Genomic DNA, 23,034 nt, shown 5'->3' on the forward strand with positions numbered 1-23,034 from the left:
AGAAAACTTTAGGGACCTTGGCTTTCTTAAGATTAAGATTTCCTAAACATGACATCAAAAGTACAAAGTATAAATGAAAAAAATAAATAAATAAATTGGACTTCATCAAATTAAAAATTAAAAATTTCTGCTCTTTGAATCCCACTATAAAGAAAACATAAAGGCAAGCCACAGACCAAGTTAAAAATTTAGCAAAAAATCTATCTAACATAGGCTTTGTACCTAGCATATATAAAAAACTCTTACAATGCAACAAAATAAAGAGCCTAATAAAAACGGGCAAAATATTTGAATAGATATAGCATTAAAGAATTTATATAGATCACAAATAAGCATATAAAAATTGCTTAATATCATTAGTCTTTAGGAAAATGCAAAATAAACCACCATGTGATTCCCCCCTACACCCAGTAGAATGGATCAAATTTAAGACTGGCCATACAGAGTGTTGGCAAGGATCTGGAGTACAACAACTCCAGCAATTGGGTCCAACAGAAAGAGAGCTCCACTGAGAATCTGAAGGCCTGGATTCTAATCTTGGTTCAGGAGTTTTGGAAAGTTTTTAATCCTTCTATCCCTATTATCAAATACCAGTAACAACTAGTACGTCTATCTCATCAGGCTCTTGTGATGATCAAGTGAGATAATGTGAAACCACTTCATAAACTTGGAGTCTTATTCTGTGAAAAACTACATAAACATGAATATCTTTGGAAAGGCAATTTAGAGAAAGGGGTAGGCAAGATGAAATAATACCATGTTAAGTCTTTTCATGTTTTCTCATTGCCCTTATTTAAACTAGCTTAAACTACTTTTTCACATTTAAATATTTAATTACTTAAAAGTTCTCCAAAGCTTTATAAAAATGTATCTGGAAAATTAACACACAGATGATTGTATAACATTTACCATTAATAAGATTATACTACTCTCTATGGTGCTATTTTAATAACTAATAAATAAGTCAGGAAACTTGATATTTCTTAGTATTTTAATGATCATTTATCAAATTATAACTTGGCAGCAAAAATCGCTTCTCACAAAGACACTGCATGTATATTAACAGATCAATCTTGATTCATTCATTTTGTCTTTCCATTTCTCCTGGCAGTTTTGTAAGAACCCATGATTTCAATTTCTCTAGCTCAGCTTTGCTTAGGTCATGGCAAAGACCGGGGAAGCTGTGAAACTGCGTGCTCACTCCTAGAGATTTTAACATTGTGTTTGTCTCTTCACCCCAACAATGCAGAACTAACTCATCTGCAGTACCATGGCACTGAAATAATTCAGGGAGTACACCATCGCTTTTCTGAAGAGCCTAGGGAAGAGGACATAAAAATGGAAAAGTTTAAGAAACTCACTGAAGAACATCATTCTTGGAAATCAGGGAGGGCGGATAAAATTCCAATTTCACCAAAGCTTCAATATTTACAGGGAAAAAAGAGACAGTGGTAGTGCTGTCTGAGGTACACAGTGGTAGGCAGGCCAGGCCTGGGGCCTTAGCTGGTCGCTGGCACCACTTGAGCTGTGGGTGTACATGACATGCATTTACTCCATAGAGGACAGTCTCAAAAATGGTCAAAGCATTTCCTGAAGAGACTGTGTGACTTGGGACGGCAAACCTCTTCACATAGAGTGGAAAGAGGGATGAACACAGACCTAAGGTTCAATCGAGGGAAAAATTACATTCTAGTTCTCATTTCTGTATCTGCTGTTTCTACCTTTGGTGATAAAGCAGCAACACTATAATGCATCATATTGACAAATTAGGATACTGCTGTGAAGCACGGATCAGCAATGTAATTGACTCTTTCTTTTGATTATGTTCATGATGTAATAAGTAAACCTAGCTAAAATCATCTATATTTTTAATATGGATAAAGGATGCATACATATCATACCCTTATTGTTTTTTATCCTTTTCCCTTTGACACGTTTTTTTAACAATATTCTTTGCACAGGGTATTTCCTGAACATTAATGACCAGCTGGAATTAATCAATGTGACTAATTTGGGCATGAATTTCCAGAATTCTCTGTGCAAGTATTATTGCCTAATTACCAATTTTGGTTTAGTTTTAATGTGCGAATATTTCATTCTTTTTTGTTTTGAAAATCTGGAACTTACCTGGTAAACAGCAGATGTTTTATTCAGAAAACTAGAAAGAGCAAATACTCCTGCCACATCTTGATGATTTCTATATGCTAAATGCATTGCCATGCACCCTCCCATAGAAAATCCTCCTAAAAGAAGCAAAAATTCACTTGTCAGAAAAAGGAGAAAATACACAACAAAAATTTAGAACAAGATATATCTATGCCGGTCTTCCATAAATATTTTAAAAATATTTGGAGACCCTTAAAAAGATATAGCGCTAAAAAGAAATGCAGTCTACTTTAGATCTCATGGATAAAGATCTGCTTTGAGTAGACAACACTGCTCCATCTATGTCATCAGCGATAAAGAGATTGTTATAAACTGAGCTGGAATTGAACAAAGAAGCCATGTTCATTGAGTTAAAATATTTATCATAATCTATAATATGAGTCATAGTACGTGTTATTTATTTAAACTTCTAACATCTACTTATATGTTCTTTATACTTTCAGGAGTCCTCACATAGCAACTAGAATTAATAATATGGATCTGTTTTCTTACTTGCCAAGCTATGAGCTCCATGAGGAGTTATATTCTAGTGTCTGCCATATAATAGATGCTTAGCGATCCCTAAATTAGGAAGGATGATCAAAAATTTGGTGACCTAGTTAAAACAAATTTGGATTACAGTATTATGTTGGAAACTGACTTATGATGATATAATTAAAACAGAAGTACCCATACGAACTTTTTAAAAACAGTTTAAAAAAATAATTTGCTCATTTGAAAAACTTTTATCTTTATGAGTTAAACACTGTGCTAGTCACTGGAGATAAGCACATTAAAATACATGGACCCCGTGCTCCCTTTGACAGCACATATACTAAAATACATGGACCCTTCTGTTCATGGCGGAAACAGATTTCAGAATATGGAGACAGGTACATAATGAGACGTGGTCTGATATTCTCCAGCTTGAGTGAGGAGTAAAAGACTTCTCATTTATATTTCAAAAGAAGTAAATATAGAAAGTAAATCACATACCACACACTTGTAAAAATACAAAAATCTACTTTGCCGGAGAATTCAGATCTCCTAATTTCCAGCCTCCTGCTTTATTACACTTAACAAAGGGTACAGCTGAACCCTTAGAGAACATAAATTTGAATTTATCACAATCTCCTTTCATAGATGAAGGGAACTGAGGCCCAAGGAGATTAGGTGACCTGCTTAAGGCTGCATCCCTAATTTTAGCTATAGAGCTAGGACTTTTGGAACCCAGATTGCTTGCAACGGAGTTTAACGTACATACAAATGTATGAGTCAAGAGGACTAGCCTTGGGAAGTTTTTGAGTTTTACAAAGGGCATAATATGTAAGTAATTACAGTGTATGATAAATATTACATCTGTGGTTTTCAACATACCAGAAAGAAATAACAGGGTCTCCTCAGTAGCAGGAGCTCACCATAAATGAGAACCACTCAAAGGGCTGTTTCAAAATAACCTCCACCCCATCCCCAGATGCAGATACATCTAATTAGAGGTTCATGAATGAGCTTGGCGGCAGAGGGAGAGCATAAACATCTTAAAAGTGTATGCAAAATTTGCACACGTGCATCAGATTCCCCAAAACGGTTAAAAGCTACTGGGTTACACGATCTGTGAATTTGTGCATTAATAAATTTTTGACATGCCCCATTTGGATATAAGATCTTCCTATAGAGGAGATTTGTATTTCTGGTAAACATTCATTGTAAGTATGCAGACAGAACTCTAAGCTTATTGGGACTCTAAGTTTGTTGAACTCTAAGCTTTTGCCACAATTCTAATTAGAGACTTGACTTGGCTCCTCAAGTTTCTCTATGTAATACATTATGTGAGTTATGAAGCAAACACATTTTGAAATACAATTCTTATCAAGTTTTAATTTATTGACTATAAATTAGTCCTCTAGATTTTGAAATCCTTAAGGGTAAGGAACAGTTCTTTCTTCAATCATCACATTTTGACTGAGAGCTTATGATGAGCCAAGCAATGGCTCCACCCACTTGGTACACACAGGCTGATGAGCTGGCTTCACCATTTCACATGCCCACGGGTGAGCACAGTCCCTGGCACACAGTGACAACTTGATAGAAGTTTGTTTAATTGAATTTTTAGAAACCATATATTATAGGATGAAAGTAATAAAACATTTACAAACGTCTCTTAGATTTGTCCTATTTAAAGACACACAAAACGTTTTCTAATTTAAAGTCTAGTGGAAAGAGGACCAGGCTGAAAATAAGGGAAACTGAGTTCTAATCCTGCCAGTCACATGCTAGCTGAATATCTTTGGGTAAACTATTTAAAATCCATGATTCCATTTCCAGTAAAACTAGATAGCTGGACCAGATGATCTCTAAGGTTTCCACCAAATTTTTAAGTCTATTATAAAAATGCTTAATAATCACTCGTAAAAGTCAAACCAGGAAGGATGTTCAAAGTTTACAGAGTTATTGTAAATACAGAAGTCTACTTTCAGTTTAGGAGTAAGACTCCATCTCTCTCAGAATACGATCTTAGCTTTCCTTAAAGTTCATAGAGTCCACCTTAGCAAATGCTTACTTCCTTCACCACTTCCTATCTCCCCTCTTTTCCCCACTTACTTACAAAATGAATTCAAGCTTGCTTATAATAAAATACATCGTTAACAATAAAACTACATCTCTAAAATGAGGGGAAAATGCGAGGGAGGGAGAGATGGGGTTGGGAGAAAGAGAAAGAGAGGCACAGTCTATAATATGGGGGCAGCAGTAATTAGGGTGCAACTGGACATTGGATTGCTTCTCCGTAGCAAGGCAGTATCCTTTCACAGAAGGAATCATACCAAATGGGACTAGAAACTTTTCCTAGCATTGAGTTCCTGGGTGGAATTTATCAAGTAGATCCTTATTACACATAAAACTCAAAATCAGACATTTTACATACAGCCACTTCTGCTACTGACTCTTTTCTGGGTCACGGAGGCTTCACATTCACTAGACTATCAGGTTCAAGACAGCAGGGGTTTTTATCTGTTGTATTCATGAGGTACCCTGCCTACGCTCAGAACAGTGCCTGGCACATGGTAGGTGCTTAATAAATATTTATTGAATAAGTGAACGGATGTCAGTTGTAGTTCTATGAGGTTGTTTCTGCAAGGAGACAAATTTATGTCATCATGTAGCTTTTTGGTGATCTGACATGATACAAAAGTTTAGAAAATGTAGGAGGGAATGGTTAGTGTTTCCCAGGTCAAGGATTCCTAACTCTGGCTCCTTAAAAATAAAGATTCCTAGACTCAGCCCCAGAGCCACTAACACAATCTCAGAGCATATGTCGAAATCTTAAAAGCTCCTATACCCATAAATCAAATGTATGAGAATCACATCCTTAGAAAAATATCAGTAGCTGCAAGGCAGACAATTCAAAATTGCGTATAAACGGTAAGAACAGAAAGTGAAAATATGATTTAAAAGAAATCTAGGCTGCAGGAACAAAGTTTTTATTTTATGGAAAAATTGAAGGGCTTAAATTATATTTTTGCCAAATGTACCTATGGGACATATTAAACGTAACTAGTGTGACTGAAAAACCAAATGTTTAATTTTATTTAATTTTAACTAGTTTAAATTTAAATAGTCACATGTAGCTAGGGACTATCATACTGGACAACGAAGTTCTAGATAATCTAAACTGTACCAATGACTGAAAAAAAGCTTCAAAATTCATAAATGGGGCGAAAAGAAAATTAATATTTCAGAAAAAGATAATGTTGAGGCTAAGATCATTAAAAGTGATCTTTTAATGTTATAAAGACTTTTTAAAAATCACATCACAAGATAAAATGTGAACAAAAATAGATTAGTAAGCAAAAACATATTTTAAAAATGATTTTAAAAGCATACTTATTGAGAAAATTTTACACATAAAATTTCCCCCTCCATCACTTCATTTTTATTGGCTAGAGTAGCCAAATCACTTTATATGGTTTCAGAGCCCCCATGATGGGACCAGAACAGAAACAACAACAAAAACCTAAGAAAGAAAATATTTTCCCACATAAAAAATGTCATTATGAACAAACATAGATGCATCCTGTAGACATTTAATTTCATGTTCAATTTTCATAACTGACAAAGAAAAATGTACTCTTTGAAATCTTATTATTTAAAGATTTAATCTCAGTCCCTTACCCATTTATCACCTTGTGAGGAGACCTGCAATTTCTCACCAGCCATCTTTGACAATACAACCACCTTTAGCATCAGACACTACTATGAAAGAGACTTTGTGTATTTTTTTCTAATAGAAGAAAATGTAAAACAAAGGACTAGTTATTTGAATTCAATTTCCACCTAAATGTCTAAAATGCCATATAAAATATACTGCTCAGTAAGTAAATACCAAATAGTAAACTCATTGTAGGTAATGGTTATAATGTATATTTATAGTTGCAGGCAAAGTATTAAAATGTCAAGAGTTAACATTTCAACATACATTTAAGATTAATAAGCTGAATAAAACATGTTAAAAAATAATAAACCCAGCTTTTATGAACTCTTTAAATAAAATAAAACAGAAACAATGTATAAAAAACTACACTGGGAAAACTAAGGTAATCTACCCGAAAACAAAATACAGAGGAAAAAACACTTATGATTCAAGTTTACCACCAATGCACTAGAATTTTTAAAATGTAATAAAATCCACCCTCCCGCCAAATTTCAACAATTCTTCCATTTAATTTATATATTAGAATTATTCTTCAGATTGAACTGTGATAAAGTCTCAAAAGATTTGATTATCTATGGTATATTCATTTGCATATTTTCTCTCCTACAAAATTCATAGGATAAACAAAATATTTATCATCTTCTGTGAAAAGCTGCTAGAATAGCAGTCCCAGGCCTGTTAAATTTTAGTAATTTTTGTTGAAGAAACATAACGTTTAATTAAGACATATATACGTTAAAACAAAGTAGCAGAATGCTATCATTCTCAAGTTTTAGCTCCATGAAAGAGCTTCAGAAGACACTTGAATAAGGTCAGGACAAGGGAGCCTGGAAATTTTGGTGCTGGGCTTCACCTGGTAATTCCAACTATCCTTTTATTTTTATTTTAAATCTTATTATAAAATTAATGTATTGATATATACTCACTGTGCAAAGTGTTTCCACCAGACAGAAATAAAGAAAATGAGTCATCCAAAATCTCACTACTCACGTACAATTTTGACGTTTTTTAAAATTCATTTTAACAGTTAAATACTCTATACGTACAATTTATACCTTACTTTCTCTTTCATGTAAAACTGATTTGAAATTCTTTCTACAGAATTACGAAACTCCATAATTATTTTTTTATTCATTCAACACATACTTACTAAGTACCTTCCATATGTATACAAAGTATTTAGTGGTTACATAATATTCAATTGCATTAATAGACCATAATTCCCTAAATCCTTTCCCACATCATGGGTATTTAGAGCATCCACATAAATTACTCAGGTACAATTCCAGAAGCACTTGTTTCTCCTTGCTTAAAAACTCTGATAGTATGCTCTTATCATCAAAATTCTTACAATCTGGTCATATCATTTGTCAGGTTCTATACATCCTAAATCAAAGTTAAACCTAAAATATACCAATTTTCTCTTAACAACAAATTATCACCACCTAGTGGCCAAAAAAGGAATCTCGCCCTGGTACAAAGTTCTTGACCAACTCAATGGATCTGGGTTCTAGTCTCAACTCTATTTTACATTAGCCAGTAATCTCCTTGAATTTTAGTTTCTCCATATCTGAAATGTAAAAATATCCTATTTTACCTATTACAAGTCTCAAGAGAGATACTGTATATGAAAACAACCTGTATAATTTAAACACCAGCTAAACATAAAACATTATGATGTATAATGGCATTTTAAAAACTGTCGAGAGTAATGTAAATACCAACTATTTTAGTAGTATTACTACCATATATACTTTTTAAGCACAACAGTGCACACAGGAAAAATGATACACCTTTCTCCATTTTGATTTCTCACATTATACAGAAACACACTAGAAGGAAATGAAGACTTTCAAGATAGACATTAACAGAGAGGCAGAATGTACTATGAAATATGCTTATGTTCTGCACACTGGACATTCTCTACATGTCAATAAAACCAGAAGAAGACAGAATAATCTGATATTATTAATTTTATCAGAACACAGGGTTTGAACCCAGGTTATATTAATAACTATACTGCCAACATTCAGAATTAATTTAAAAGTCACAATTATTGACTGTGTTTCCCCTAACTTTTATCATACTCTCTGTAGAGTTACATGTGGTAAAATATATAAAATTAAATAAGTAAACTTTCTTATGTCTGATTTTCTTAATACAGAGTGAGGATTCACAAATGTCTCCAAGAACACACTTTCGCTGAACACCTACCTCCTAGATATCTAACACTGAGACACGTAGTGAATCTTTTGCCCAGTTCTTCCTATCTACTCAAAGTTTATTTATTTGTTCCAATAAGAAAGCAATGTATTTCCAGTGATGAAAACTAGAAAACAATTTGTTTTCATAGCTGACGCATCTGCAGTCAACCACAATCTTACTCATCCTTGCGTTCCCCAGATCTTGAAACAGTGTGTTAGTCCTCGGTCGTCCTCCTGGATCTACTGCCTTTGTCATCTTGCCCTTCTCCTGGCCTTCAGACTGGCCAGCCCTCCATGGAATAGTCAGCATCATCCTTCCAAAAGGCACATTTGCTCGCGTCATTCTGAACATGGTTCAATAATCCTAGGGGTTGGAGTGCGTACTAAACCAGGGTATCCTGACAGATTCTCATCTGCCTCTTGCTTTCTTTCACGAATGTATTTCCCTACTTGTTCACCAGTCATATTCTCACTTGTTCTGCAAAACCCAGTTGGAGTCCTCTCTTCCAAGAAGCAGTTCCTAATTCCCCAAAAGGTTGACTTCTTTCTTCACTGCATGTACTGTGCCTTGTGCATACTTTTACAATAATAGCTGCATTGTACTAGAACACTTTCTGTCTGTAGCTCCCTCATTAGGCTGCAAAATTTTTGACAGTTTTGTAGGGCGCTCCAGGAGTTAAAATTTTTATTAACAATTTTGAGGTTGAATTTAGCATGAGAAGTCCCATTTTTGAGCTGACGAGGCTAAGCAGACTAGCCAGAAAAGGCTGGATATCATACATTATAAAAAGAATAGTTTTTAAAACTAAGTTTAATATAATAAAATATCACAAATCAAAATAAAACCACAGAAAACCTACTACCTACTCAAATATAGAGCACAGTCAAACATAGAGAAAGCTACACTGGTGCTAATTATAATCTCAGAGACAAGGGTTCCATGAGCACATACTGTGTGATATTAAATCAGAAATGTTATCACGTATTAAAATCAATAAGGATAACAATTTTTATACCTACTGTCTCCATTTTTCCTTTTTCAATCTTGCAATTTTCTAGTTTTTCCTCTTACAATTTTTTTAAAATAACCTAACTTCACTATGGTGTGTGTTTAATAAAAATTTTTCAGAATCTCAAATGCCTTTTTCTTTGAGTTCCCACTGAATCTCTTCTTTATTAAAACATTATGAATAGCACTTACATTTTCCTTAACTTAAATGGACTATCACAGACACTGTACAACAGCATAAAAACCAGTAGAAAAGTACTAAGCAGTAGCTTCTGTTTAATAATCTATGAAGAATGACAAAGAAAGAGGGAAACAAAGTATGTGCACCACTAACAAAAACAAAAACAGCTGGCAGGGAAGAAACACTGAGCTACCTACGGGTCCCCGAGGGGCGGCATTGGTCCGGTATGGCCTTTCTGCTCTCTGGAATGATGGCGGGGTGGGTGGTATAAAGAGTATTTAACAACAGTAAGACGGCTTTTTCAACAGTGCATGCCAGACGCATTTCTAAGTATTTCACATGACTTGACTAATTCGATATCACAACTCTGTAAGACAGGCACTGTGATCATCCGAGCACAGAGGTTAAGGAGACTCCATGCCTACAAAGTGGTGAATCTAGGACTGGAAACCTGCAGCGCGAGTCCAGAGCCCAAGCTCTCAACTACGCGATAACACTGCCAGCTGCATCAGCGCATCTGTAATTATGATCCTCATAACTCAGAGGATGCACGTACAAATACTCTAACACAGCGATGATACTGCTTTTCATGCCACATTTTCACATAAATGACAGGTTCAGGTAGATCAATAAGACAAAAAAATAACAACAAAAAAATCCCTGTAGGACTAGAATGCTATTTCCTCTATGCATCAAGAGCTAACCTATGTAAAGAACCCAGTATACAAAAAAGGAGGTAATACAACTAACCTTTTGTCATAGTATAAGAGGTCAAGAATCATGTGTATTTTGGGGCACACGTTTAACTTTACAGAACTATTATTGAAGATTTATGTTCACTTGACTACTTAAATAACTAACAATACATATAATAAGGACCTTGGATCTGTACTTTTGTGGTCTCTTTCCTTTCTTAAGATTTATACAAGTTAATTAGCTTTACAGAAGTTAATTTACAGAAATCTACATTTATAGAAGTTAATTAGCTCATCTCACAAATTCTAAAAAAATAATTTTTTTCTTTCTCAATTTTTATTTTCCTATATGTAAATATTATATACAATATTTTAATATGACTTTAATAAATTTCAAGAATTTTATAATATAATAGTCTATAAACCTTCTCAAAAGAAATTCTGTTGTTATAAATTCAATGGAGCTTTGATAAAATATTGACCATATTACTGATTGCATTATAAATAAGACTATCCTTTAACAAGGTTCTCTTGGCACTTTAGAAAATAATTAAAGCCTTCCATGATATGGTATAAAGAAACCAAAATAAATTCCAGATGAATCAAAGAATTAAATATAAAAAAAAAAATCAAATTATAGAAAAATCAGTAGAAAATCTATTTGAAAATTTATCCAAGTTCTAGAGAAAGACTCAAACTAGGACATTATTTGAAGAAAAACCATAAAAGAAAAGATAACAGACAACTAAAAAACGTTTTTTGTGTCAAGATATAACAAACAGAATTAAAAGGAAAATAAATTAAGTGCAAATTAATTACCACTTTTTGTTTACTCATTTTTAGCAAAGATTTTTCAAGACAATATTATTCAGTGAGAGCGTAAAAGATGGACATTCTAATATAGGTGGTAGAGGTATCAACTGGTACAATTTTTTCATGAAAGGAATTTGACAATATGCATTAAGAGTCTTAAAAATGTTCAGTTAAATAGAAGAATTATGGGCTTTGAAAGGAAGTAAACCTGGATTCAAAATTTGTATTAGCTGTCTGACCTCACACCAATCTCGTTTCTTTTCAAAGATGAATAAGAGGAAGTAACGGTGGATCTGGAGAAGGGCAAGAAGTAGGGATGGAGGGGGAGGAGCAGATGGCAGTTACAATTCAATGTGATAAACTCTCTAACACCTGTACATAAAGAGTCTCATTAGAACAGTTTCTACTTTTTTTATGTATGAAGATTTTGTAATTCTATTGTAAAGCAATTTCTCATCCTAATCTTTTTTTTATCCACCGTCATCACATTTCTTCAGGATCTCACTACCTTATAACGATAAATTCAGTAACTGGTTTTCCCACACCCAACTGCATCTCTTCACTCACCCCTTCTGCCAGATTAATTTTCCTAAAGCACAGTTTTATTAACTATATGACTCAAAGACCTTCTTTTGTCATCCCTCACCAATTATCTATAGAATAAAGGATTAAAGAGGAACCAGAATTTGTTGAGAGCCTAGAATGAGCCAAGGATTTTACAAACATCGTCTCCTAGGAAAATAGGTCCTGTCTTATCAGTACAACTCTACAGATGAAGTAGCAGAAATTCAGCACAGGTAATTCAGTGGTGAACCCGCTAGGTAGGCAGTGGTTAGACTTTAGATTTGAGCTCATTTTCGTCACTCTGTCATTATGCTCTTCAGTCTCTTAGCCCAGCTATCAGCCAACAAGACACTTTCCATTCAGACAACAAACTTTCTGCTACAGCCATCTCATGTCCACAAAGAAACAGCAAGCGTTACTTTTTCTACTTCTATATACTGTTCATATCATTCTCTATGCCTTGACCTTCAAACTACACTAATTAAAATTTTATTTGTACATCTCAAAATCTCAAATGCCACTGCTACCTTCCTATTAAACTCTTCTCTAATAGCCTCAAATATATACCATCTCTTCTTTGTCTCAATTCCTGTGGTACTAATAACTTAAATCATCAATCCGCTGATCAGGTCATGCTATTCATTATAAATTTCCTAAGCATCTGCTCTGTGCCAGAAACTGTGATGGGTCCCGGAAAATCATAATAAATATACATGATCATTCTCTTTGAAGAGCTATCAGTTACATCGCTTTAGGGCACTCTTCACAGGCTTGTTGGCACTACAGTTCTCATCATACGTACCTCACGGGCTCTTCCAGGTTGTCAGCAATTGTGAGACAGATCCTGTTTTATTTATCCGTGTGTCTCTTTGAGCAGCTAACATATTTCCTGGCACACAGTAGGAACTTAGAAAATATTTTCAAAATGACAATGACGGACTCTGTAGTACATTCGCACCTTTTGAACTCTATCTTGTACCTGTTTTCTAATTCCCTAGACTGAGTTGGGCGCCCTTCCCCGTGCTCTCCCAAGTACTCCTGTGATGTTTCACATTTACCTCTGTTAGAGTTAAACTCGATGTTAAACACAGACTCATAGAAATGTAGAAATACAGAGTTAAACGTAGATGAGGAATCAGAGGCCCAGAAAGGTGCCATGACTGGGCTGGAGGGCACACCGCTTTTAACTAACAAAAATGGAAGTTGAAGGCAGGTGGAAAAGAGTGGATTCTATTCATTATACCATGTTGCCTCTGAATTCAATGAATAGTCCAGTGCTTCAACAGACACAAAGGAAGTTTATTAATTTACCCAAATCCTGTATATACAGGACTTCAATGTGCATTTTAATGTTATTTAGAACATGACAGAGATATTTAATTTGCTTTATGATTTCATCATTAACTGCAACTCATCATAAATTAGTTATATTTGAAAATAAAACTCCTTCACTAAAATATGTCTTGCACCATCCACATTCTACACAGCCAATCTAATTTTTGTATGCATTATAGAAACGGAGATTTTAATAGTTTATGTATTTGATGATTACAGAAAAAGCAAAGGGTACTATGGAGAATAAATAGCTTCTATGAAGGCACATCATATTCCTTTGGTCACAGAGAATGCTAAAGACACGTTTAACAAAAGTTTGTAAAGACCCTATTCCTGTGATATTAACTCTGACGAGTTTACTCTTCATGAATTTGATGTTATATTTTAACTGTGCACTCTATCTTACTCACGGCAATAGTAGTTTAAACATATCTATAAAACTTAAGCTACTTAAAATAAAATGTCTTAAAAACTGAAATGAATAATCTCTTAACTGAACATTAAACGTGGCATTCTCAAACCATGTTATTATTAAAAAGAAAATGAAGTTTCATGAGCTGTTGTTTATAATTCTAATATCTTTGAAACCTTTAATATGTAAGTTTATTTGAAACTAGGAACACGTCGAATGATATACAAGTATTTCTAAGTAGTACTCCAAGTAAAGTTCAATGTATGGAATTAGACAAAAGTGAACAAAATTGAAATCAAATTTTACTTACCTACTAATATCCTGTTCTTCTTGATGCCACTTTTTACTTCATCATCAATCAAATCTGTAAGCACCTGACACATCCCATTGATCGACTCAAGGTGTTCTGGGCAGTCATTAGATATTTTATATCTGTCAAACCACACGTTGGAGATGCTTCCTTCTAAAGGAGTATACGGCCTGTTTGAAACCAAATAAAGAAGAAAAAGAGACAACAAAGAAAGGAAAGGGGGATGATATTAAAATGGGTGTTTTAATTTCTAAAACATTAGTCTTTTGAATAATTTCAATTTCTTCCCCATACATATTGCATTAACTTGACTATACTTATACTGATTCCATTAACATTACTAATGCCAGCTGATCACCTTTACTTATCCTATCTATCTTTTAGGATTCACAGATTCTCTAGAAAATCTCCAAAAAAATGTGGAAATTTTTTTGTATATATATATATATATATATAGATAGATAGATAGATAGATAGATATCTATATCTATAAATAAAATTATGTGTGTATATATTTTTTCTTCTCAATGTAAATGACATTAATCAGGTCTACTATTTTTTTATTTCTGTTTTGATTTACTTTAATCTTTTTTTTCCTCTTACGTAAGAATCAATATTTTAGTATTCACAGCTAACTGAACAATGTTTGTTCATTTAAGCTCAAGAGTGGAAAAAGTGATTCATCAAAAGGCCTTGAAAATTGGCAGCACTTAAGTATGAAAGGTGAGTTAATAATCTAACAGCTTTCTTGATCACATCCAGATAGATCATCCTTAGAATGGGAGTGTTCGGTTTTGCTTTTTTTTCTTTTTGAGGAAGATTAGCGCTCAGTCAACATCCGCTGCCAATCCTCCTCTTTTCACTGAGGAAGACTGGCCCTGAGCTAACATCTGTGCCCATCTTCCACTACTTTATATGTGAGATGCCTGCCACAGCATGGCTTGATAAGTGGTGTGTAGGTCCTTGCCTCGGATCTGAACCAGTGGACCCTGGGCCACCAAAGGGAGCACGTGAGCCCAACCGCTAAGCTACTAGGCCGGCCCCAGTTTTGCTTTGTTTTTTAAATCAACAGTTGGAACCAGTTTTTAAAAAATCTTAGAAAGCTTGAAAAGAGAGAATTTAATGGGATACAAATAACCTTGGAAGCACTTATCATACATATATTCCACGCTGTTTGCTTCATTTGGGTCTCAAATTGGGTGCTTTGTTGGATTTATGTTTTATGTGATAAGATGCTCTAAACCAGATGTCTTGTTGAACAAGACTGATCTTAGAAGATGCTTTACATTTACGTATGAGGTGGGATGCTTACAGTATGAGTGAATCTTAACCTATTCATTGTATATTTGTACTCTGGAATACTCTGTTAAAGACTGTGTGTGTGTGTCTCAAAGTATTCCAAATATTCTATTTTAACGGACTACAGTGGGGTTAAGGGGTCCCGTGTTCCAGTCCGATGTTAGTAAAGGTAAATTTAGGGGACAAAAACCAATCTTAGATATTCCTGTAAGCAAACACAAAGAGGTACATGGGGATATATAAGATAAACCTGGAAAACAAACGTTCCCCAAAGATGAGGGATACAAGAGTTCCATAAAAGAAACTTTTCACTTGGCAAGCCTTACCTTCTCCTTAACTGCTGGTGAAAACAGGATTTATGTTATATCCAAGAATGCCATAGAAAATACCAGTGCCAAAAGTACCTATCATAACTTGAAAGAAATCTAAACCAATGATGACCACAGATGCAGAAGTCCTCCTACAGTCACTACGCTGCCCCATCTCAGAGTACACTCTCACCCTCCAAAGTCAGTGAAATAAAAGCATGTATGGTACAGCTAGAACAAAAACATGGAGGGCAGAAAGACACCAGCTGAGACCTGACACTGCTTCCTGTATCTTCCCCAGTGAAGAACCAAGTGGAGCCTCAGCAAACTCAAAGAGCAAGAAATAATCAATTCTCATTCTCTCATCCACTGTATGGAAAGGACCCCACAGTCTGCGCGGATCTGCCCTCAGGAAGCATCCAATCTTTGGGACCACTGGCTGGTACTGAAGGGAACAGGGAACTACACTATAATTTTTCTATATTGATCATACCACTCTAAAATAAATGGACATCCACTTTAGGAGCCTGGAAGTCCAGAGGATTATATTCGAACAGTTTCTCAGAGAAAATGAAAGAAATCTGGAACCAAGAACTCATCTACAGAGGTTCTTTTCTTTCTTTTTTTTTTTTGTTGAGGAAGATTAGCCCTGAGCTAACATCTGCTCCCAATCTTCCTCTTTTTGCTGAAGAAGACTGGCCCTGAGCTAACATCTGTGCCCATCTTCCTCTACTTTATATGTGGGATGCCTGTCACAGCATGGTTTGACAAGCGGTGCGTAGGTCCCCAACCCAGGATCCGAACTGACAAACCCCAGGCCACTGAAGCAGAATGTGGCACTGTGCCACCAGGCGGGCCCCTACAGAGGTTCTTTTATTTACTAAAATAGAACCGTGTCATAAACATTACTTTGCAACACATTTCTAAAATTTGAATGTGTATGTTGAATATCCCTATAATACAGTACACAAAAAGCTAACATTTTCTCCAAGTTTATGAAGATACATGATATTTTGAAAATATGGGAAATTATATACATATGTGTGTGGTTTTGATTTTTTCATAAAAATCTTATTTATTTTTTTGCACCACTGCGCCTCTCCTCTCCCACTGGCCCCCACATCTTGCCCTTCACACTAGGTAAATCACGTTTATGATCTGTAATACATCCTTGAACGTTTTTCTTGCACTTACATCGAAACATGCATCTTTACAGGAGAATTTTTAAAGCACTATTTGCTTTTACTACATGCATCATGCTCTTTTCCTCTGACAATACCTCATGGAAATCCTTCCACCTGATATAGTTCTAACTCATCCTTTTAAACAGCTATATAGTATCTTACAACAAGGACATTCCACAGTTTAATCAGCCATTCCCCTACTGATGGGCATTTGTTTGGTACCCAGGTTTTAACCACTAAGAACAATGCTGCATTTAAACATATTTGCATACAGGTTTTTACATAGTGGGCCTTTTATTCCCATGGAATAGAGTCCAAGAAACAGAACTGAAAGGTATAATTTTTATCTTAATAGATGTTTCAAAGTTGCTTCCAGAAAGGCTATAAAATTCACCTTTCTACAAGTAAGAGAATACCCTTTTGCCCACAGCCCTAATAGCAATAGATGTAGCATTCTTTAAAATATTACCACTTAAGGGTATCAACTATAGTTTTAAAATCAACTTTATTGACGTATCATTTATATATAAAAGTCTACATTTTAGTATATAGTTCAAAGATTTTTGACAATGTAACCACCATCTCTACAATGGCATAAAATGTTCCCTTTACCTTGGAAAATTCCATCACCCGCCTCTGCAAGCAATTCCTATTCACTCCCAGGCAACCACTGAGTGATTTTATCACTATAGCCTAGTGTTGTCTATTCTAGAACTCCACAGAAATGGAATTACCTATTCATATCATTTGCTATTGTTTTTACTTGTGGTTTTGATTTTTTCTATTAGTTTTAGAATAGAACTTTGTCTATTATTGACACAAATATCTATCATTTGTACTTTATTTTTTAAACCTGTTTTTATATATTGGCATTGTGTACCTAAGGTATCTTTTTTTAAAGTCAGATAAAAGATTTTACATTTGATATAATCTTTTTTTTTTAAAAAAAAAAAACAATTTCTGGGTCTCCTGATTTAAGAAGCTCTTCCCAATTCATACATTCTTACCTATGGAATCCAAGATTTCTTAAAGATTTTTTATTTCATTTCTACATTTAAATCTTGAAAATTTCTGGAATTTATTTCACATATGAAGTGAACTAAGTGTTCAAAGTCATTTTCTCCCATACGGATAGTCAATTGTATCTGTACTACTACCAAAAGAAAAAAACCTTCTCTCACGAAGGTGAAATTCCATCTTTGCCATAAACTTAACTTTATAGTTCGGAATTATCTAGTCTCTCAGCCTAGGTTGTGTAAGAGAGACAGCCCTAACCCTAACATACACTACATATGATGAATGGACTTCTCTCGAATGCATTTAGAATGCTATCAGTTCTACACCATCCTTGGGAAAATAAAAAAACACTCACTCAAATCATTTCTGTGTTCTGTGATTTAGGTGAAGAACTCTGAGAAAGGTTCTATTTTGTTCTACTGATCTATTTCTCTGTCCCGTGTTAGGATCGTATTGATTGTATTACAGGAGTGTTAGAGCATGTCCTGCACTTGAGCAATGTATTCCCCTCTCCTCACCATCATCACCACCAGTCTCTTTTTCAGACTTGTCCTGCCTATTCTCAGGCATCCAGTCATCTTTATTTATCTAAGAAATTAACCAAATAATAAAATAACTTCAAATAATTCTCCTTAAAAATCCTTGTAGAATTTTAACTAATATTGCATTATTGTCTGGGAATTAACATTTTATGACATAAACCTGAGAGGAGGGAAGATTTTTGCAGACAGAGCTCTTCCTAGGATCTGCCTCATTTTGATTCTCATCTAGGGCTTCTGCTGCATCGTTCTCCAGGTTCTCAAAGGGTATCAAGAGGATAAAATCCTGCACCAGCTCTCCCGCATTCCTGTAGGCCTTCTGACTTCAGAAGCTGCTTGGCTCAGGAGAGGCAGATAAATTGGAAGCAGAAGAGGAGAGAAGACAGAAGGCATTCAAGCCTTCCACCTCCCAGAATTCCTTTCTCAAGATTAATATTCTCAAAGTACTCTAAAAATGACAGCAGGTGCTTTCCACCTAGTATTACCGTCACTGTTGAACAAAATGAAATCCCAAACTGTATTCAATTTGTCACTAAAAAGTCACAGTGATCTTCTGAATGAAAAGTGAATATACAGCCTTCACTTTAAAGCTTGAATTAGACTCTAACTCTTCTGAATTATTTCTACTTCCCTTTTCATTTTATTCTGCTATTTCTCTAAGTGTTTGTTTGTCTGTCTAAACACTTAAATAAAGATGATATCATAGGCTAAAATATGAATCATTCTGGGAATTCAGCCATTAATAGAAAAAAATGACTTTTTGCCTTTGACAGTGCCTTATTTAATCGGAGATAGATGCCCCATGGAGGTGGAACCCAATGTAAGTTTTACTAATATAATAGCTCTTTGTTCTCTCAATTCTCTGAGAAAACTAAGATTCTGTTCAAAGGAGATAACTGGGAAAATTTAATGAGACAAAGAATGACTTACTTTTTTGTTAAGAAAACATAAGAAGGCATAACTCTCTTAAGACGTTAAAGTAACCTTTAAATAAAGCATAAAAGTAAGACTGTTTTACAAAACGGCTAAACAAACTGGCACATGTGTTATACTCATTCACCTTCTTCCTCAAATAATCACTTTATTAGCTGGTATAAAACAGCTCAGGCATTACCACAATAAATAAATATGCTTGGCAAAGATTATCTGTGTGGCCCCTCAATCAATCAATCAAACCATTACACACTGGCAAAATATTAAGAAGGAATAAAATGTCCAAGATTAAAAAAGAAAAAAAAAAAGAGTTGACATTCAGCTTGATACCAAGTTCTGTTTTGATCTGTGTTCTCTAGATGTCATAAAACCCAAAGGTCACTCATAACCTTGAAGATAACATCATCTGGCTCCAGTCTTCCTCTTCGTTCTCATTTCATAGCACTTTCCCCAGCATTCACTAGCTCCAGCCTCATTTCCCTCTTGTTTTTCTTCAACCAAGAGAACATTATTGGACGGAGTGCTTTGCATTTGATATTACCTCCACCTGGAACGCTCTTTGCCATATTTCCACATGGTGGGCTCCCCCTTGATCATTTGGGTCTTAGCTCAAACGTCACTTCCTCAGGGGAGCCTTCCTTGACCCTACAATTTAAAGTATACCTCCACTCCACCCTACAATGCGCACACATAGTCTCTCTATTCCACAATCCTATTTAACTGTCTGAACAGAATTTATCACTGCTTGAAATGAATATATTTAATTTTTCTTTTATTTTCCACTTCTATGTGAGCTCCTGGAGAGAAGGGACTTTATCTCTTGCACAATAATACCCCCAGTGCCAAGAACAAGTATTATTGAATGATGAATGTCAATAATCATTTGTGTCACTTGGAAATAATTTGCGTCAGCTAGAAATATGAGAATATCTAAAATTGTTTTATTTTGCTCTGAATATCTTTTGACTTTAATTCTTACAAAATCCATATTGTGATTCTTATGGTCAAATTTTTCTTTTGTTGCTTTTTAAAAAAAAGAACATGTTTCTAAGAAAACAAGTTTTGACATACTTATAGGTATTTACATGTGCTATTTAAAATATTTACCAAAGGAGTAAAACTTTAAACCTATTTCTCCAAAATAGCTGATTTTAGTAGGGTTCCCTATCAGTGAAGTATATGTATGGTACAGACCTACTGGTATGAGGAGAGAGATCTCTTAATATTGTTCTTCAGATAGGAATCCTAAGTGATAGAGTAAACTGAATCCGTTGTTTACCTCACCTAAATTAAAAGTGCCTACCACTGCTTTGGAATACGTGTTTAATGAAAAATATAAACATGCACTTCAAGTAGAAAAATAATGAATCAAAAAGTAGAAGCACTATGCAAATCTTATTAAATTTAGAATTTTGAAAACACCAAGAGAAACTATATCAACATATAAATTATTAATAGCTTGTTAAAAATTATTATTTTTAAAGTGGAAATTCTAATAGTAAACCCAAACCAAGAAAACCTCTAATTATAAATACAACTAAAGTATGTCATAGAAATAAAAATCTTTATTGAGCACTTCAATTAAATAGAGTCCAAATTAACATAATGAAAAAAATGAAGCAATATTTTCCATTTAAATCAACACAGTAAGCTAATTCCTGACTTTTATTTAATATGCCCCTAACTTAGCTGATTAAAAACATCTATTAAATATGGTTGAGGAAAAGGAATACCTTATAGCCAAAATGGCAATTCACAATTTAATCAAAACATACTAATATGCTGTAATAGACAACAACTGGGTAAATATAATAAACTACTGTTCCCCTCTTAACTTCTTTAAAATATGTATGACTGTTGAAAGCAAAACTTATAACCTTGTTTGATAGTTTTCAATGTAAGATGAAACACATATGATGAGTATAACATAAAGGGAGCAGGATAAAGGAACTAATACGGTTGTAAGGTTTCTACATTTTCATGTAAAGTGGTAAATAAATAGCTGGAAGTTTTGATATATATCTTGTAATCCTTAATAGCAATATGAAAAAAAAGAATAGATAAATGAAAATGAAGTATTAAAAAAATTCAAATAATCCAAAAAGAAGATGGAAAAGGGAAAAAGAGGAACAAAAAGCAGTAGACTGAAGTTCAAACATATCAATAGTTACATTAAATGCAAATGGTCTAAACAAATCACTTAAAAGACAGAGACTATCAGAGTGGTTAAAGAAAAAACAAAGCCCAAATACATGTTGTCCACAAGAAAACCACTTTAAATATAATGATATAGATAAGTTAAAAGTAAAAAGATGGAAAATGACATACTAGGCAACACTAATCAAAAGAAAGAAAAAGGATAGAAAAAGATATGTTATATAAACAGTAAACATAGGAAAGCTGATATATACTAATATTCTTATTAAACAAAGTACACTTCAAGGTATTACTAGAGATAAAAGTAAACATTTTATAAGACAAAAGTAGCTATTAATGAGAAAGACAATAATCCTCCACAGGTGCACAGCTAATAACATCGCTTAAAAACACACGCAGAACTAAAAAGAGAAATGGACTAATCTACAATTATAGTTGGAAATTTTAATAACCATTCTTCTGGACCTAATAGGAAAATTTAGAAAAAGAATGACTAAGCAAATATAAAATTTGAGTAATACTTTGAACTACTGATATTTATAGCACTCTATACACAAAAATGCAGATAGAACAGTCACCAAGAGAGATCATATGCAAGACCATAATATAAGTGCCAATGAGCATCAAAAGACTGAAATTGCACAGAATATTTTCTCTGACAGTAATGGAATGAAATTAGAAATCAACAGAATAACATATCTAAAACATTCCCAAATATTTGGAAATTAACAACATATTTCTAAATATTCCATGGGTTAAGGAAGCTCACAGAACTAGATTTTCCATATTTGTCCAGAACAATATTTTCCATCCCACATACTTGTCTTACAACGTGACTCTGATACTTCCATTGAGAAGTGGGGTCTATGTTCTCTCTCCTTGAATCTGAGCAGTCTTCCGACTAGAGAGGAAACAGTATTATGTAACTGCTAAGACTAGGTCTTAAAAGGCAATACAGCTTCCTTCTGATTCTCTTTAGGACACTTACTCTTGGAACTCAGTCTCCATGCTGTCAGGAAGCCCAAGACACCACATGGTGAGAACTCACGTAGGTGTTACAGTAATAAGACTAAAGGAAGATCCCAGCTAATATCTAGCATTAACTGCCAGATATGAGTGAACTTTCAGATGATTTCAGTCCCTAGCAATAGAGTCACAAGTCATTGCCTGCCTTCAAGTTTTCCCAGCAGAGGCCCCAGTTATCAAAGAACAGAATCAAGACATAACCACTGAGCCCTTTCTGAATTCCTAACCCAAAGACTTACGACCATAATAAAACTGTCGTTTGGAGTGGTTTATTACACAGAAATAATAATGGGACTATAGGAGAGATTAGAAAATATTTCAATATAAATAATACAAAAAATACAAAAGAGAAACTTAGTGGGAATTAGCTAGAGTAGTGATTAGTGAGAAATTTATAGCTTTAATGTATAGGAGGAAGGAAATAATAAATATAAGAGCAAATATAAATAAAAAAGGAAACAAATAAGAGAGCAAAATAACAAAGCCAATGTTGGTTCTATGAGAAGATGAATAAAATTAACCCTTGGAAAGATGAACCAAGAAGAAAAGAAAAAAGATACAAACGATTAATATGATAATGAAATGAAATAAGGATATCAACGCAAATCCTAAAGGCAATAAAAGAAAATATCACGAACTTTATGCCAATAAATTTAACCAATTAGAGAAAGACACAACTTCCACGAGAAACAC

General features: G+C 34.2%; 1 protein-coding gene across 2 annotated transcripts in view; it reads right to left on the minus strand.

Moving 5' to 3' along the window:
* Nucleotides 1–973: 973 nt before the first annotated feature.
* Nucleotides 974–23,034, minus strand: part of LYPLAL1 (lysophospholipase like 1) — a 43,460-nt gene continuing 21,399 nt past the window's right edge. For both annotated transcript variants that reach the window (XM_005608025.4, XM_070256044.1), the window contains exons 3-5: nucleotides 13,879–14,048; nucleotides 2,128–2,243; nucleotides 974–1,318 (exon numbers count right to left, since the gene is read on the minus strand). In XM_005608025.4, coding sequence (XP_005608082.2) covers nucleotides 1,079–1,318; nucleotides 2,128–2,243; nucleotides 13,879–14,048 — 526 coding nt within the window. In that variant the 3' untranslated portion in view covers nucleotides 974–1,078. The remainder of the gene's footprint in view (nucleotides 1,319–2,127; nucleotides 2,244–13,878; nucleotides 14,049–23,034) is intronic.

Source organism: Equus caballus, chromosome 30 (genome assembly GCF_041296265.1).
Source record: "Equus caballus isolate H_3958 breed thoroughbred chromosome 30, TB-T2T, whole genome shotgun sequence".
Classification (NCBI taxonomy): Eukaryota; Metazoa; Chordata; class Mammalia; order Perissodactyla; family Equidae; genus Equus; species Equus caballus.